Raw genomic sequence first — 17,392 nt, forward strand, 5'->3', positions numbered from 1 at the left:
CACGGTGGGGATACGAGCAGTCCCCAGTGGGAAGAGAGCAGATCTCCCAAGGGAGGGGACAGAGGGTCTCTGAGGAGAATTAAGAGGATCTGAGCACACAGTCTGAGTTGAAGTTTGTTCAAAGCCTGCTTGGCTCCAACCACAATGCCAAAAAAATTTCTTTTCCAATCTGCCGTGCTCTTTTGTATCCATGATGAGATCCAGCATTAAAGATATTTGCATGGAATTTGTCGTCTTGCTCTCCACTCAGGCGACTTTTTATACCCATCTCAAAACAATTTCAACCAACCTTTTCCCAAGGCATGTGGTCCCCTGCATCTAGAGGTTCTCCACTTGTGCGACTTTTGAGCAAGGACTCCTGAAAGTGAAGTGATCTTTGAGTTTTTATTTTCAAGTTGTGTGAGTCCAGAGTCACCAGAAGGGCACATCCAGGGTTTGGAGATGCCCTGAAACACGCGCAGCGAGGGCTCTGAGGACGCACTCAAATGCACAACGTGAAGCTCGGGCAATGCTGATGTGCACCCTGTGGGGTGTGGGGAGGAGCCAAAAGGCACATCCGGGGGTCTGTGACACACAGAAAATCAGATTGATAGATGCCGTGTCCCCCGAAAAGCACATTGAGGCGTGTAGGGAGACCCAACAGCCACACCAGGGGCCCAGACTGCGCCAAAAGGCCCACTCAGGGGGACTGGGCATACCAGAAAGCAGGCCAAGGCATAGGGGCATCCTGAAAAGGGCAGCGGGGGCTTGATGTGCCCTCCAAGGGACACCCAGGGGTGCAGAGAGGGGCACACCGAGGGCTCCAGGGTGCCCCAAAATGCACACTGAGAGCCCAGGAAGCACAACAAGGCACACGGGGGTGTCCAGCCACCGTTCCTCATGCTCCCGTGTGTGCGCAGGGAGGTGCTGAGCACACGGGGACCCCCTGCCCCTCCGGCCTCTGCCCCCGGCCCCGTCCAGCCCCCAGTGCTTTATGATGTCACCGAGCCATTCATGACGTCATTACGCGCGTTTGCTAGACCTGGGACGCTGGCACAGGCCCTGCACACACAGTACCTGGTGGTGCTGGTGCTGGTGGTGCTGTGCCAGTGGTGCTGGTGGTGCTGGTGCTCTGCCAGTGGTGCTGGTGCTGGTGCTGGTGGTGCCGGTGGCGGCTCAGCCCGTCAGCAGATGCCTGGGCCCCACCGCTCCTCCGGGCTCGGCTCCTCAGCTCGACCCGGCGACCTGGCAGCGCCCGCCAAGTCCTGCCGGCCCCCACTCCCTGGGCAGAGGCGAGGCGGGGCAGGGCCCGTTCCTGCGGGGCCATGAAGAAGATCTGGAGGTGTCTGCGGCGCAGGGGGGCGCAGGATGGGCCCGTGGCCTCCGGGAGCAACGGTGGCCATGAGCTCCAGCCAGAGGGCAGGGGTGAGCTGCGTCTAGAAGGCATCGGGGTGATCAAAAACTCTGGGGGAGAGGTATGTCAAAAGAAAGATTTTCATTTAGAGTCTTCGTTCTAGAATGATATTGCGAGCTAATGCGAAATAAGACTTTTCCACGAATAACGCCAAACGCAGAGGTGTTGAAAACTCTTTTATAATCTGCCGTCAAGTTACTGTCAGTCCTCTTCTGGTTCTATGAAATGCTGCCGCTATCTCCTGTTTCGAGCTGATTTCCCAAGTTCTGTCAATTTTTATTCTTTAACTTTGAACAGGCAGGAAACATCAGAGCCCAAATACCAATGGCGGGGTCGGATTCATCCCCTTCCCACCTGGGCGCTGGCAGTCGTCAGCCATCGGAAAGCATCAACTTGCAGAGCGAAGCTGAGCAATGGCTTCGAGCGCCAGTAATGCTCAATGAGGACAGGATTGCAATGCGAGAAACCAACGAGCGCTTCTCTCAGTGGATGAGCAAAGGCAAAAAACAAGCTGGCAGGCTGGGAGGGGAAGTGGAGCAACTGAAAAAAGCCCTCAGGAAAAAGACATGGGCTTTAGCCATGGCAGAAAGAGAATTGCGTCAGACGCAGAGGGAGGCAGAGGAGCAGCATGCTCTACACCTCGAGAAAGATCAAGAGAGAAAAGATGCCATCGAGAAGGCAAAAGAGCTGCAGGAACAACTGGCCCAGCTCCAAATGGAAAACCTTTCACTCCACCAGCAGCTGGAAGACACGCAGAAGAAAAACGCCCAAGCACAAACGGTGAGTGACGCCTTTATGTGAGAGGGTGACAAGGTGGAAAAAAGGAGGTGAGGTGAGCACCGACCAGTTTTATGCTGGTTTTGTTGGAAGTGCAGAAGGTTCTGGCAAGCCTTGAGACATGCTTATACATCTATATGTGCCTGTATGTATCTACTGTCATCTACCTGGACTTGTGCAAAGCATTTCACAGAATCACAGAATGTCAGGGGTTGGAAGGGACCTCGAAAGATCATCTAGTCCAATCCCCCTGCCAGAGCAGGACCACCTAGATCATATCACACAGGAACACGTCCAGGCGGGTTTTGAATGTCTCCAGAGAAGGAGACTGTGTGAGCCGACACAGGCAGGACGCAGGAACAGCCACAAGACCACGGATAAAATGCAAAGAGCAAATTTATTCCCATTACCTCGCAAACTGGGGGACCTCCGAAGCAGCACCCGGGTCAAAGGCACGCAAGCGGGGACGCAGGCACCGCGGAGCTCAGTTCCTGCTAGAGAGAGAGCGAGAGATTCCAGGCCTGCTGCTTTCGCCTGTAGATTAGGGGTTACTTGCAGGCAGCAGTTTTCCACTGTGCTTTGATCTTTCTCACAGCAGGGCAGGAACCTCAGGCATGAACAATTAGGTGCCCCTGAGTCTATCACAGGCCTATGTTATCTGAATGCAGATGTTCTACTTGTCCAGCACACAAGACTAAACAACAGTTACTAGTATGATATATGTGGTTTTTGACACCCCAGGTGCAAGTCACTTGAGCGTGTTTACAATCGTCCTCGCCAATCTTCCGTTATATTCCCACAGAGGCTCCACAACCTCTCTGGGCAGCCTGTGCCAGTGTTCAGTTACCCTCACTGTAAAGAAGTTCCTCCTCATATTTATGTGGAACCTCCTGTGTTCCAGCTTGCACCCGTTGCCCCTTGTCCTGTCAATGGATGTCACTGAGAAGAGCCTGGCTCCATCCTCATGACACTTGCCCTTTACATATTTATAAACATTAATGAGGTCACCCCTCAGTCTCCTCTTCTCCAAGCTAAAGAGACCCAGCTCCCTCAGCCTCTCCTCAGAAGGGAGATGTTCCACCCCCTTAAACATCTTCGTGGCTCTGCGCTGGACTCTCTCTAGCAGTTCCCTGTCCTTCTTGAACTGAGGGGCCCAGAACTGGACACAATATTCCAGATGCGGCCTCACCAGGGCAGAGTAGAGGGGGAGGAGAACCTCTCTTGCCCTACTAACCACACCCCTTCTCATACACCCCAGGATGCCATTGGCCTTCTTGGCCACGAGGGCACATTACTGGCTCATGGTCATCCTGCTGTCCCCTAGGACCCCCCAGGTCCCTTTCCCCTACGCTGCTCTCCAACAGGTCTGTCCCCAGCTTGTACTCATAAATGGCAATGTTCTTGCACAGATGCGGGACTCTTGTTATAGTTCATTACATTTCTCCCCGCCCAACTCTCCAGCCTATCCTGGTCTCTCTGAATGGCAGCACAGCCTTCTGGTGTGTCAGCCACACCTCCCAGTTTTGTGTCGTTTGGTACCGACCCACACAACATCCTAGTCTCTAAAATGAAGAGACATGGATTGGACGGGTGGACCACTGGGTGGATAAGGAATTGGCTGTGTGGGCGCACTCAAAGAGCTACAGTCAATGGCTCGATGTCTGGGTGGAGAACAGTGACGAGTGGTGTCCCACAGGGGTCCGTATTGGGACCAGTATTATTGAACATCTTTGTAGGGGACACGGACAGTAGGACTGAGTGCACCCGCAGCAAGTCGGCGGATGACACCAAGCTGAGCGGTGTAGTTGGTGGTCTAGAGGGCAGGGATGCCATCCAGGGGGACCCTGACAGGCTAGAGAGGTGGGCCATGAGAACCCCATGAGGTTCAACAAGGCCAAGTGCAAGGTCTTGCACGTGGGTCTCGGCAACCCCTGGTATCAATATAGGCTGGGGGATGAAGGGATAGAGAGCAGCCCTGAAGAGAAATACTTGGGGGTGATGGTGGACGAGAAGTTCACCATGAGCCGGCAATGTGAGCTGGCAGCCCAGAAAGCCAACGGTGTCCTGGGCTGCATCCCCAGCAGCGTGGCCAGCAGGGCGAGGGAGGGGATTCTGCCCCTCTGCTCCGCTCTCGTGAGACCCCCTCTGCAGTGCTGCGTCCAGCTCTGGGGTCCCCAACAGAAGAAGGACACGGAGCTGTTGGAGCGAGTCCAGAGGAGGCCACGGAGATGTTCAGAGGGCTGGAGCACCTCTGCTATGGAGACAGGCTGAGAGAGTTGGGGTTGTTCAGCCTGGAGAAGGCTCCGGGAAGACCTTCTAGCACCTTCCAGTGCCTGAAGGCGCTACAGGAAATCTGGAGAGGAATTTTTTACAAGGGCATGGAGTGACAGGATGAGGGAGGAACGGTTTTAAACTGAAAGAGGGAGATTGAGATGAGATATTACGGAGAAATTCTATACTGTGAGGGTGGTGAGATCCTGGCCCAGGTTGCCCAGAGAAGCTGTGGCTGCCCCCTCCCTGGCAGTGTTCAAAGCCAGGTTGGAGGGGGCTTGGAGCAACCTGGTCTGGTGGAAGGTGTCCCTGCCTCTGGCAGGGGGGTTGGAACTGTGGATGGTCTTTAAGGTCCCTTCCAATTCAAACCAGTCTGTGATTCTATGCTTCCCTTCTGTTGTATTTTTGGACGTAGTGGGAACTTGGATAAACTGAATGGCCCCCTTAGTGCACATGAAAGAAATAAGTTAAACAGTCCATAGATGATGTTTGAAACCTTTTGGAGTGTTTTCTCAGTTCCTTGTTGGAATATGAGCAATGGATCTGGCTTGCCATTCCCAAAATGGTCTTGCTCTTGCTGTAGGCAGAAGCTGTTCCTCTTCCCCACTCCTCTTTGCGATTTTCTGCTTTTACACTCCAATGCTTGAACTCATCCCGTAACTGCTGCCCCACATCGACAGCTCACAAGGAGCTGGGTTTTGCTGCAGCCCTGTGGCCCTGTCTCAGTTCCTGCTCTCCAATTGCTCTGCCAGCTGGCAGGCAAGACCCATATTTATCACTAGGTTTAGCTGTGTTATAAATGCAATTCGTTCACCCTTCTTACCGTGTGACCTGAAAAATAAAGGGAAGAGCATCTAGCCCTGCTACAAGGGGAAGAAATGATGAAGGTACCCAGGATGGGGAGTCTGAGGAGGAGCAAGGATTATATGGAAGGGTTTGGAAGAGGGGAGGAAGGGGAGAGGGAGAGGGAGAGGGAGAGGGAGAGGGAGAGGGAGAGGAGAGGAGAGGAGAGGAGAGGAGAGGAGAGGAGAGGAGAGGAGAGGAGAGGAGAGGAGAGGAGAGGAGAGGAGAGGAGAGGAGAGGAGAGGAGAGGAGAGGAGAGGAGAGGAGAGGAGAGGAGAGGAGAGGAGAAGAGAGGAGAGGAGAGAAGGTGGCCTGTAGGCAGCAGTGGGAGTGGAAAGGAGAGGATCAGAGTCGTCCTGATACCAAGAAGCAGCAAATCTGTATGGTTAGGGCAGACCAAAGCAAGATAGAAGGTGTAGAGGGGATGCTGAAAAGGATCTCGATAGAAGCAGATGGGGAAAAAAACCCACAAAACCTCACTGATCCTAAGGACAAATGACATTGTCAGATCCCACAGTGCTGGATCAAGACTTCCCAGCTTGGGAATTTGTCTGGGGATTTATCTGAGAAGGGAAGCTTGATCTTCAGTGGATTTTGTCTGGTCCCAAGAACAGAGGGTGAAGATGCAAAGCAGGAAGGCACATCAGCAGATGGCTGAAAGTGATGAAGGGTTTTGGTACACCAAACGTGGGAAGAGCTTTTAATCTGTGTACAAGGCACTTACAAGAAGATGGGTGAACCACAGAGCTCAATTATCTTCTGAAAGCCATCATAGACCTCGATGACCACCTCATGGTGTCCAGGCCGCTGTCCTGTTGTGCCAGTGTTTCTGTTCCTGTGCCTCTGCCAGGACTTGCCTTGTTCCTGCTGCTGCCTCTGGGAGTTGTGGCTGGATGTGCCACTCCTGATGAGTTGCCTTAGCAAGACTCTGGCACAAGAGTTAAGAGCAACCTGGGTGGTTTTGCTTTTGTTTGACAGGTTAGTCTTAACAGGGATTTGTTCCCTCATCCAGGTTATTGCATCTTCTCCCTCAACCTCAAGAGCTGGATCGGCTTCTCTGAGGGGATGGATAGGGTAGGGAGCAGGACATAGTGTGGGGGCAGAAGAAAAGTTTGCCTGGCTTTACCCATCTTCCTACTTAAATGCCTTTAAATCCTACTGGCATACCTCTACCTTTCTTAATTACCAGTCTTTATCTTTCCTTGCATTTAATTTCCATATAACCTTTGTCGTTTTGCTGTTCCTGCAGAGTCTGTCCGACGAGAGATTCCAGCAGCAGGAGGAAAAAGTGCAGCAATTGTGCGGCTCGGCCGAGAGGGAGCTGAGATACGAAAGGGAGAAGAACGTCGACTTACAAAAGCAAAACCTCTTGCTCCAACAAGAATGCACCAAGGTAGGAACAGGGCAGGGAGAACTGTTTGAAGACATCATTTTACAAGCTATGGGAGGTCTGAGGTGCTGATTTCAACAGACCGGACCTCATTTACGTGTGACTGTACAGTACCTGGGGCTCTCAAGCGTGCTCTGGCTCAGCTTCGTGGAAATTGCACCGCCTCCAAATAAAGCTTTGTGTGTGCTCTATTTCTCCCCCTATTTCTCCTTTATTCTCCTTCACTCTCTGGTAATCCTGTTGCCCCTTTCCTAATGAAGACATTTCAGATGATACATGTTGAAGTGCAAACTTGATTTCTTCTTTTGAAACTCAGGTCAAAGCTGAGCTGAAGCAAGCCCGGGCAAAACTCTCAGACACAACTGAAACATGCTCCTCTCTCTCAGCGCAGTGGGAAAAAAGCCAGCAGAAGGTCAAAGAACTCGAAGAAGAGCTCTTGAAGTGCTCCCAGGCTGGTAAACTGCAGAGCAGTCTGCAAGAGAAACTTGCACAGGAGAAATCCAAAGTATGCGAAGCACAAAAAAAGGTAACTCGTCAGTGTGAGTTAAGTTAACAGGAGGTAGGTTTTGAGCAGTTTTGTGCAACTGTAGTTCAGAAAGAAAGAAGCACTAGGAGCTCATGAATTGGTTCCCTGAAGCCCATATTGCTAGTCCGTTTTGAGATCACTTGGCCAAATATTTTAGGAAAAATATCTTGTTAGTGGGAGCATAATCAAGGCAACACAAGCCAAATCTGATGGCTCAACTCCTGCCTCTAAAGCTCAAATCTCTGAAAATACTGGTAGTAGGGCTGGCAGGCACAGGAGCCCAGACCACTTCTTGCCGAGGAGATTTGCTGCTGTTTGCAGTCTGGTGAACTGCAAAAGCTTGTGTTTTGCATTGCACCGATTCTGCCATGTTCCTGCACTAATCGTTGGATTCAGTTTTGAAACGTGCGGGATCAAATTAGGTGCAGAAAGAATTGTTGCTAATTCATGACATAGTGTCTGATCCAAAATCTAGTGGCTGTTGGAAAGGTTTTGCTCTTAATGGACCTTGACACAAAGACAGGCAGAAGTACTTTGGAGTAGAAGCAAGCAAATCTTTCATTCCCATGACTCAGATACTGAGGGATCAAAGGGGTCTGAATCCCTTGGGTTCAGATACTGGCTGATAAATTCAGAAAGTTTAATCCGTGTCCAATTTTTAATCCGAGATTTCAAAACTCCAGCAAAAGCTGAAAGATTCACAACACCAGCTCCTGCTGGCAGAGGCCTGTGTTTCAGACAAGAAACTCCTGGAGCAGGGATTGAAGGAGGCCCAAGAAAATGAAGCTCGTGTGCAGCAAGAACTTCACGAGGAGCAGCTGAAAAGGTACCTGGAGCTGGGTAAGGCCTGTGCTGCGTGCAGAGGGGAGGTGTGTGCCAGCAAGTGCTGCTGTACCAGCCTGCAGTTACCTCCTGCAGCTCCATGGCTGGCCCTAGGCGGGCTTGAGGGGTCACTGCACCACTGGTTTTACCTACTATGTCTCCTTTTGACCTGCCAGAGCTCCATAGGATCCCCTCTTTATGAGATTTAAAAGATATTTGGAGACTTTGGCTGCCTCAGAAGGTGTGTGGCCCTTCCTGCCAGCCCAGCGATTTGGTTTGCCCTCTAGATGCCAGCAGTCCCCTTTCTTGTGCAGCTGGGATTGATGATCCCAGATACATCATGCACCCTTTCCTGGGCCACTGGGACATGGGGACAACCAGGACGTACTGATTTCATAGAATCACAAACTGGTTTGGGTTGGAAGGACCTTAAAGACCATCTAGTTCCAACCCCCTGCCACGGGCAGGGACACCTTCCACCAGACCAGGTTGCTCCAAGCCCCCTCCAACCTGGCCTTGAACACTGCCAGGGAGGGGGCAGCCACAGCTTCTCTGGGCAACCTGGGCCAGTGTCTCACCACCCTCACAGCAAAGAATTTCTTCCTAATATCTCATCTCAATCTCCCCTCTTTCAGTTTAAAACCATTCCCCCTCGTCCTATCACTCCATGCCCTTGTAAAAAGCCCCTCTCCAGCTTTTCTGTAGCCCTTCAGGTGCTGGAAGGCTGCTAGAAGTTTTCCCCAGAGCCTTCTCTTCTCCAGGCTGAACAACCCCAACTCTCTCAGCCTGTCTCCATAGCAGAGGTGCTCCAGCCCTCTGAGCATCTTCGTGGCCTCCTCTGGACTCGCTCCAACAGCTCCATGTCCTTCTGTTGGGGGCCCCAGAGCTGGACGCAGCACTGCAGGGGGGGTCTCATGAGAGCGGAGCAGAGGGGCAGAATCCCCTCCCTCGCCCTGCTGGCCACGCTGCTGGGGATGCAGCCCAGGATATGGTTGGCTTTCTGGGCTGCCAGCGCACGTTGCCAGCTCATGGTGAGCTTCTCATCAACCATCACCTCCAAGTCCTTCTCCTCAGGGCTGCTCTCAATCCATTCTCCGCCCAGCCTGGATTTGTGCTTGGGATTGCCCTGACCCAGGTGCAGGACCTTGCACTTGGCCTTGTTGAACTTCATGGGGTTCTCACGGGCCCACCTCTCAAACCTGTGAAGGTCCCTCTGGATGGCAGAGGGACCTTTCTACCCTCAATGTTGCCCAGGGCAGGTGCAGAGCAGTGTGATGTTGCTTTTAGATCACAGCCAGCCTTGAATTCATGGTGCCACATCATGGGCTGGCCTCCACCTCAGTGTCTCACTGTCATACCAACGTGCTTTTAGGAAGCCGCTGGAGCAGCAGTTGGAGGAGCTGCGGCAGCAGCTCCGGCATTCGCGGGAGACAGAGGCATCGCTGGCCAAGATGCACATGGAGCTGCAGGCCAAAACTCTGCACGTCCTAGAAGATGAGAGGAAAACTGACTCGAGCGAGGTGAGCTGCAGCACGGATGGGTCCTCATCACCCAAGGGGATGCTGTGGTGGTGTCTGACTCCAGATCAGACCGCTGAGCTCTAGGGGTCAACACGACCATCCCAGTGTGAAAAGTGTACCTGGGAACTGCTGAAATAGGGTCAAATCCAGCCAGGTGCTGAGCCCTTGCAGATCCCACTGATTTAAACAGGAGCTGGAGGAGAAGCACCATCCCATCTCACATAGGTTTCCTGGGGATGCAGCTCTGAGGGCAGAGGAGCTGGACTTGAAGGGAGGGGGGAAGAGGCCGTCCCCTTTTCTTGCAGAGCATGGAGCTTTTTGTGGGAAAATTTTGGCAGAGTCCGCTGTCTGGGAGGATGCATTACCTCTCTCTGCCCTGTTGAAGCCTACAGCTCCTCCAGCAGCACAGAAATCCACACTCCCCCTTTTTTAAGGGGAGGAGGCAGTGGCCTTGTGGGGCAGAATGGGAGGATATTATCTGTAGTGGGAACCACTGGGATTTATGACAGAAGCTTTGGAGACCAGGCTGAAAGGAGGCAGAGGGGCCCCTGCAGCTGAGGACACACACACAAATAAAAACTAGATGTTTTCCAGCACTTGCAGTGTCAGAAGGAGAACCAGAAGCTTTCACAGCAACTTTCACTGCTGAAGGAGGAAAACAAAGCCCTTTACGAGGAAGGAGTCCGTCTCCTGAACGAGAAGCATCTGTATGTCAGGTAATGACTGAAGCAGCAGGCAGGGGATGTGTAGACACAGAAACACCTACCCATGAATTGCTTTTTATGTGCCTGGCAGTGACACTGGATTTCACCATTCTGTAACCTTTCTTGTCTCTCCTGTTCAAAGCTTTTAGCACAGAGAGATCTGCCTTAACCTGACACCCCTGCATGCCGTTATCTTATGCATCACGTGTCCGCTGTCACGTTCTCCTTGGCAGCTGAAGGCAGCACAGAAAATGAGGGGGTGCCTAGGGAGGGCTGTGGGTGCTGCTGGTTAGGTTTGGCATCGGCAGAGATGCTCCATGGAGCCGCTCCTTTCTCCCCGGAGCACTTTTGATCTAATTTGAAGCACAGTAGCCTTTTTGTCATGAGTTTTGAGCAAACGTGGGCAATATCCCTTATATTGTAGAGTTTTATCTTTTTTTTTGACATTCTTTTCCCTTCTATCCCAACTAGATAAAAACAAACAAGAACACTGCCTAAATGGGAGATGTTTGAGGGGAAGAGCAACAATCACAAGTCTCAGTAGAGACAAATATTTAACCCCAGCGTCACAGCTCTAAGGAGCACCCACTGAAGTAGCTCTTTCTGCAGCCTGTTTGCCTGATCCTTGTTGTTTAGGATTCTTCTTTGTCTGCCTTTTTCCCCCATACACAAGTACACAGAATCACAGAATCATTTTGGTTGGGAAGAACGTTTAAGATCATCAAGTCCAACCATTAACCTCACACTGCCAAGACCACCACTAATCCATGTCCCTCAGCACCACATCTACTCGTCTTTTAAATTCCTCCAGGGATGGTGACTCCACCACTTCCCTGGGCAGCCTGTTCCACTGCTTGACAACCCTTTTGGGGAAGAAATTGTTCCTGATCTCCAATCTAAACCTCCCCTGGCACAACTTGAGGCCGTTTCCTCTTGTCCTTTTGCTTGTCACTTGGGAGAAGAGACCACCACCTGCCTCGCTACAACTTCCTTTCAGGCAGTTGTAGAGAGCGATAAGGTCTCCCCTGAGCCTCCTTTTCTCCAGACTAAACATCCTCAGTTCCCTCAGCCGCTCCTCATCACACTTGTGCTCCAGACCCTTCACCAGCTCCGTTGCCCTTCTCTGGACTTGCTCCAGCACCTCAAGGTTTTTCTTGTAGTGAGGGGCCCAAAACTGCACCCAGGATTCAAGGTGTGGCCTCACCAGTGCCGACTCCCCCTTAACCACCCACATCCCCCACCCAAATAACCAACTTACTCTTTCCCAGTTACTTCCAGTTTTGGTGACTTTATACCCCTGTTTGGTATAAAGAGCTGAGAGGGGCGAGCACAAGGATTTGTAAAGCTGGGAGTCAGTTTTGGGAATGCTTTGGGTCCCTTTCCCTCAATCAATTTCCATTTGGTTGACACTTAACAACATAACCTTTGCAACAAAAAAAAAAACAAACCCCAAACTAATCAGCGAAAAGACGTAGTCTGGAAAGTCAGTGTGCGCATTCTGCTGTTAGCTGCACACCCAAAAGGAGCTGGGCAGATGGCGGAGGCTCCCAGTTGAGGCTTTGAAGAGCCTGAATAGATACAGGATATCTGCCTTACTCTTGACCCAGAACACAAAAGCATTTCACAGCCTGGTGTTTGTCTCTCTGCCTCCTCAGGAAATATAGCGAAACGCAGCTCCGTCACAAAGAGAAGATCCGCAGAGCCAAGGAGATCTTTATCCACGAGGTGAAACAAAGGGACAGCAGAATTAAGCAGCTTGAAAATGAGCTGAGCAAGTCAAAGCTCCAAATGGAAAAGGTGAGAGAATATATCAAGGGTTTGTCCCGCGAGGGAAGGCAGGGGAGCAGCCTACAGCGCATCTGCAGGAACATCCCTTCTTCCAAAACCAAATGCAGTTTAGGAAAAAAGGAAATGAGATTTAGGAACAGCTGGTTTGCAGGCAATGGGATTGCGCTGTTAACCAACCAGGCAGCCGGAGCACGGAGAGCGCTGCCTGATGTGCTGCTCGTGGGAAAGAGCTGGCAGTGCCAAGGGGCTCCAGCCCGCCCTTGTAGGAACAAAAAGCCAAAAGGAAATTCCTGGCTCAGGTTTGCCCTTGGGGGAACCCATGTCCTCAAATCCCATTCAGAAACTGCCATCTTCTTTTGCCTCAGAAATATTGCTGCTGGTAGTATCACTTCTTGGAGTGAACGTGCTTGATGGCGACCCCTTTGGTAACGCGCTCTAAGGTTTACAGAGGACAAAGAGCGAAGCGTAACCGCTGGTTGTTATTTCTTTCTGCAACACCACTCAGGGGGAGATGCTGATTGCACAGATCACTGCTGAGAATGAAAAATTACTCCAGGAAACAAGACAGCTCCTCCAGAAGGTAACTGACCAAGAGGAGACCCTTTGGAGCAACCGCTCTATGATTGCCACCCTGCAGAGCAGGTAAGCACTTAATGATGTCCGTACCTCTGGGAGCCTGCCTCTCCTCAGCGCTTCTCTGGTTTTATGCCTATTGCTCTTAAGAAGTCCAGAGGAAAGCCTGAACTGTGCCCCAGTCCCTAGTGCTGTGCCTGTTAATTGCTGTGGGATGTAGTTGGCTCCTTTCCCTATCGAAGCCTTTGGCATACAACTGAAGGCTGTGGAAGCCAAAGGGTCTGAGTTTGGAAAAGAAAATGCCTCTTTGAAAATGTGGCGTGGCCGGAAGGAAAATAACTTGTGCCTTGTATGTGTGATGTGCTCAGAGTGAAGATCCTGGACGAGGAGAACGTACGGCTGCATGAGAGCAAACTCCAGCTCTCCGTCCACGTGCCCACCTTGCAGTGTGTGCCAAGGAGCATCCGTGCTCCCAACATGCAGGTGAGACTCTGAGAGGGCTTGGTCTCAGCAGGCGGGTTGCAGGAGGTGATGTCTCTTGTGAATGAATCACAGAATCATAGAATATGTCAAGTTGGAAGGGTCTTAGGATCCTGCAATAATGATCCTTCATAAGGATCATCAAGTCCAACTCCCTGCTCCTCACAGGACTTCCTAAAACTTAAACCATATGACTGTCATCCAGATGCTCCTTGAACTCTTGAATGAAGGTTGGTGTTTATAGATGCAGCTGAGGGTGCTGGAGAAGAGCTGAATCCATCCTTTGGTTTGGATGGAAAGGGGCACCAAACACACAGTAGGTTGCAATGGCTTTGTTGGTGAGGAGGGACTTTGTGGGGAGCTGAAAGCTCAAACACTTGCCACACCAGCCCCATCCCCAAGCTGCTCTAAAATTAGGAGAAATAACCCAGAGCAGTGTGGTTGGGAATGTTACTCCTGTAAGCCAAAAAAAACCTCAGACTAAGCTGACCGATAACATCAACTCCATTGAACTGAATGAAGATATGCCTTCCCTACAAACTCAGTTTTGCATTGACCAAATTAGTGAAGAACTTTGAGGGGAGAAACGGAGAAAAATCCCAGAAAGTCAAAGATGGTGTTTCAACAACTCTTCAAATAGAAGAGGTGGATTTGGAAGTTTATTGGTACATTTTGAACTTTGGAGGGAACCCAGTTTGGTTGGAAATGAGCTGTTAAGGGTGAAAGTGCTGTTTGGGGCTGGGCAGAAAAAGCTGTTTGTGTGTTCCATTGTGTTTTATTTCTTCCTGTTCATTTCACCTCGGCTAGTTGGGGTTTTTTTTTTTTTTAGTTTAAATTCAGACCCCAAAGACAAATCTGTGATTAGTACCTCTGTGACGCTGGAGTTATTGGGGAGAACCGGCAGTGGAGCTGGGGGCACTTTGAAGAGCAAGACTGTAGGTGGAAATTTGGGGTCTGACATGCAGGTCCTCTTTCGAAAGTCTCTGTTCCTCCTTCCAGGACTCGAAGAGTGTTAACTTCTCCCAGCGCCAACTACAGAATAAGGTGTTGACATCTCCCCGTACCAGGTACTGTGGGGAAAAAGGAGGAGGCAGAGAATGCCTGTCTGCATGTGGTGAGGGAGAAGTTGAGCATTTTGGCTGCTCCACCTTCTGCTTCCACCTCCAAGGGTCTTTTTTTTCTTTTTTTTTTTTTTTCCCCCTGGTCAAATTATAGGGAAACTGGTATTAAAAAGACTCTGAAAGTAATGGGATGGAGAAGTCAAATTTTCTAAATACGTTGGGGAATGCTGTGGAATTGAGAAATCAGCCTGGTGCCCTGTGGTTTTGGAGGAGTGTCTTTACACAAGAGGTTATGAGGCTTAGAGGACCACTACTGCCTGGAGCTGTATGACCCCCATCCCTGGCTACCGGGCAGGAGGGAGCTGGAGCTATTTCGCCACTGGTGTAACCAGTAGCACCACAACATGTGCCAGAACGGGCAAGCGGAAGGCAGAGAGACCCCGGAACTCTGGTCTCTGCTGCTGGAGACCCAGCACAGCGGGCTTGTTTCCAGCCTTTGCGTGCTAGTGAGGGTGACAGACAGTCTGAGTAGGTTCTGGGGTAGATGAGGGCTGTCAGCTGCTTGGCTGGAGGAAGGGTACCAGAGCCTTAGTCCAAGTGAAAGGCATTGACCCCTGTGGTGCCTCGCAGAGATACTGGGAGGAGCGTTGGGGCTGTGCAGGTGGCAGAGGGTCAGATTGAGTTTGCAGAATGCCTTAAGAGAGGAAATTTGTTTTCAGCTTCCCATCACGAGAACCACCAGACTCGCTCAGCACCCCGAAGGCCACGCAAGACACGAAGCTTGAAGGAGAAGCTGAAAGCCAAGACTCATGCTTTGCATATCCCCCTCTCAACCTTCTGAGATCGGGTACTTAAATGTAGCTTCGCCTGGAGACACCACAGCCTCCCAGCTGCAGGAGGAGAGTCAGAGCATCAGCTCTGAGAACTTCTAAATGAGGAAAGCTCGTTGTGAAATAGTAGCTGGACTGCAAGGTTTTGGGCTCCTGTTGCAGTGGGATGACAAGAACTGCAAGGGGAGAATTGCCAAGTGGACTGACCTGGTGATTTCTGTGATATATTTTAAGCAAATTATTCAACAGCTTTTTTTCAACATACCCAACTGTAAATGTGTGTTTGTGTGTCATCCCAGATCCACCTGGAGGCTTGGCATTTGTAGATAAAGTCAGTGAAGTGGAAGAGGGGTGGGGTGAAGCATATCTTCCCCTGAACCCTAATTCCTTGTCCAGTCAAAACCTCCAAGCTGTGTAAATAAAACTCGGAGAAGTTCCCTTGGCACTCTCTGATCCCCACCACTCCCTACCACGTGCCCACTTTTCTCTGTTCCCCTCGGTCTGTGCACATGAAGGGAGATGGAGGGGAGAAATGGGCCAGGAGCGTGCGTGGAGAAGGAGGGGACCTGAACATCCAGAGAAGGAAAGAGGGTAGATCTTGAATGCTTACTAAGAGTGATGGAGGGCCTCTGAGGATGCTTGGGTGGGAGTAGAAGGAATGAGCTCATGCAGAACAGGGGTGTAGAGGGGATCTGTGTATGCCAAGAGGGAAGCAGAAAGAATCAGAGTGTGACGTGTGGGAAGGAGAAGGGGTGTGAACGCACGTGAGTGGGAATGGAAGAGATGTGTGCGTAGTCGGGAGGACGTGGGATGAAATGGAATCACACTTTGCACGAGGGGGAACAAAGGAAATCTGAGTGCTCGGCAGAGGAAGAGGAGAGGTCCTCAAAAATAATGAATGAGCCTGGAGGGCACCTGAGCGTGCCTGGAGGGGGATGGAGGGGACCTGAACTGGCAGAAAGGGCCACGGTGGGGATACGAGCAGTCCCCAGTGGGAAGAGAGCAGATCTCCCAAGGGAAGGAACAGAGGGTCTGTGGGGAGAATAAAGAGGATCTGAGCACACAGTCTGAGTCGAGGTTTGTTCAAAACCTACTTGGCTCCAACCACAATTCCCCCAAAAGAATCTTTTTCCCACTCTGCCGTTCTCTTTTGTATCCGTGAAAACACCGTCCCCTCAGCTGGGGACACCACGGCCAGAGTAAGTGTGAGGCAGCTCCCGGCACGGCCGGGGAGAGTCAAGTGGCAGAGACTGCCGATCTGTGGGGTCAGGGGCCCAATTTCCCCCACCACGAGCATGCCCGGGGTTAGCCCCGATGGCCGGTGTCTCTGGGCAGCCCCAGCCTGGGCACAGGCGCCAGCGCAGGATGTGAGAGGGAATTTGTCCCTGCCGCCGTTGCAGCATCTGGTCACCACAAGCAAGGCAGGTCCTGACAGACCTGGAGCCGTACAGATCCCACCAGGAGAAGTGGAGGAGGACTGTGGAGCTCAACAGGCTGTGGGCAACGGTCCCCAAGCAGTTGCTCTGGTAAATATCTCCAAGCACGGGCAGCATTTTCCCGCTGTGGCACCTTCCTCCCTTGCTTGGCAGCAGTGCCTGGGCAAGACTGTCTGCACTGACAGCCGGGTGGCAGGAGAGCAGCTGGCTCCTGAGGCTGTGCCCCTCAGTCAGACCTGCCCCAGCCCCAGGGAGATGTCTGCAGGCAGAACGGGGGCAGATGGGGACGGGGTGGGTTGCTCTGGGGTTTGGCTCTGCCTTTCCACCCCACAGAGGCTGTCCCTCCTCTGCCAGGGCATCTGCACCCAGACACCTTGCCCGCAGTGCCGTACCTGTCCTCTCCCAGGTCTCAGCCCTGAGTCGATGGGCCTGGCCCTGGGGAGCGGGGGTGTCTCAGAGACCACAGAAGGCCTCCAGGACCAGACCTGGTGGGCAGGAGGTCTCTGCCCTCCTCCCTGTACCTCTAACTGAACACCTTCTAGCGTTGCAAAGACAACAGAGTTCCACGACCCCAGAGAAAAACACGAGGCCAGTCCGGCAGCGCGTGGGACGTGTGCACAGCATAGCCAACTTCCACTATGCAGACCTGCACCCCGGCACTGAGGAGCAAAGCCTGAGGGTCCCAGTGAAGCCCCAAGGTTGGACGCGTCAGGGCCGAGCGCAGGCGTGTTGGTGCAGGAGCTCCCACCCTTGCTGCAGCGCTGCCTCCTCTGCAGCAGCAGAGCCCTTAGCAGAGCGGGACCTTTCCAAATGCTGTGCTCCTCCCGGAGATGCCAAATAAGGATGCTGGGGGCCTGCTCCCAGGTGTGGTCACCAGCCTGTGCCTGGCAGGACATTCATCGGCATGGCTTTGGAAAGGACGGGCAGTGAACGATCCCGTGCGCTGGCCCATCCTCGCACAAAAGCAACCTGCGTGCA

The 17,392-nt window shown here is 52.0% G+C and overlaps 1 protein-coding gene across 1 annotated transcript; it reads left to right on the plus strand.

The window, feature by feature from the left end:
* Window positions 1-1,304: 1,304 nt before the first annotated feature.
* LOC137671476 (coiled-coil domain-containing protein 30-like) lies at window positions 1,305-13,102 on the plus strand. Its single transcript, XM_068415075.1, has 9 exons — window positions 1,305-1,454; window positions 1,691-2,173; window positions 6,534-6,677; window positions 7,884-8,026; window positions 9,395-9,542; window positions 10,146-10,258; window positions 11,902-12,043; window positions 12,540-12,676; window positions 12,976-13,102. Exons 1-9 carry the CDS (start codon window positions 1,305-1,307, stop codon window positions 13,100-13,102), a joined length of 1,587 nt encoding a protein of 528 aa, XP_068271176.1.
* The last annotated feature ends 4,290 nt before the right edge of the window (window positions 13,103-17,392 follow it).

This window comes from Nyctibius grandis, chromosome 17 (genome assembly GCF_013368605.1).
Source record: "Nyctibius grandis isolate bNycGra1 chromosome 17, bNycGra1.pri, whole genome shotgun sequence".
Classification (NCBI taxonomy): Eukaryota; Metazoa; Chordata; class Aves; order Nyctibiiformes; family Nyctibiidae; genus Nyctibius; species Nyctibius grandis.

Excerpts from the sequence above, each read along its gene's own strand:
- LOC137671476 (XM_068415075.1), top strand. The coding sequence starts at position 1,305 with ATGAAGAAGATCTGGAGGTGTCTGCGGCGCAGGGGGGCGCAGGATGGG. Across the intron at positions 6,678-7,883 it reads TCCAACAAGAATGCACCAAG|CAAAAGCTGAAAGATTCACA; the intron begins GTAGGAACAGGG and ends TCAAAACTCCAG. Across the intron at positions 8,027-9,394 it reads CACGAGGAGCAGCTGAAAAG|GAAGCCGCTGGAGCAGCAGT; the intron begins GTACCTGGAGCT and ends ACGTGCTTTTAG.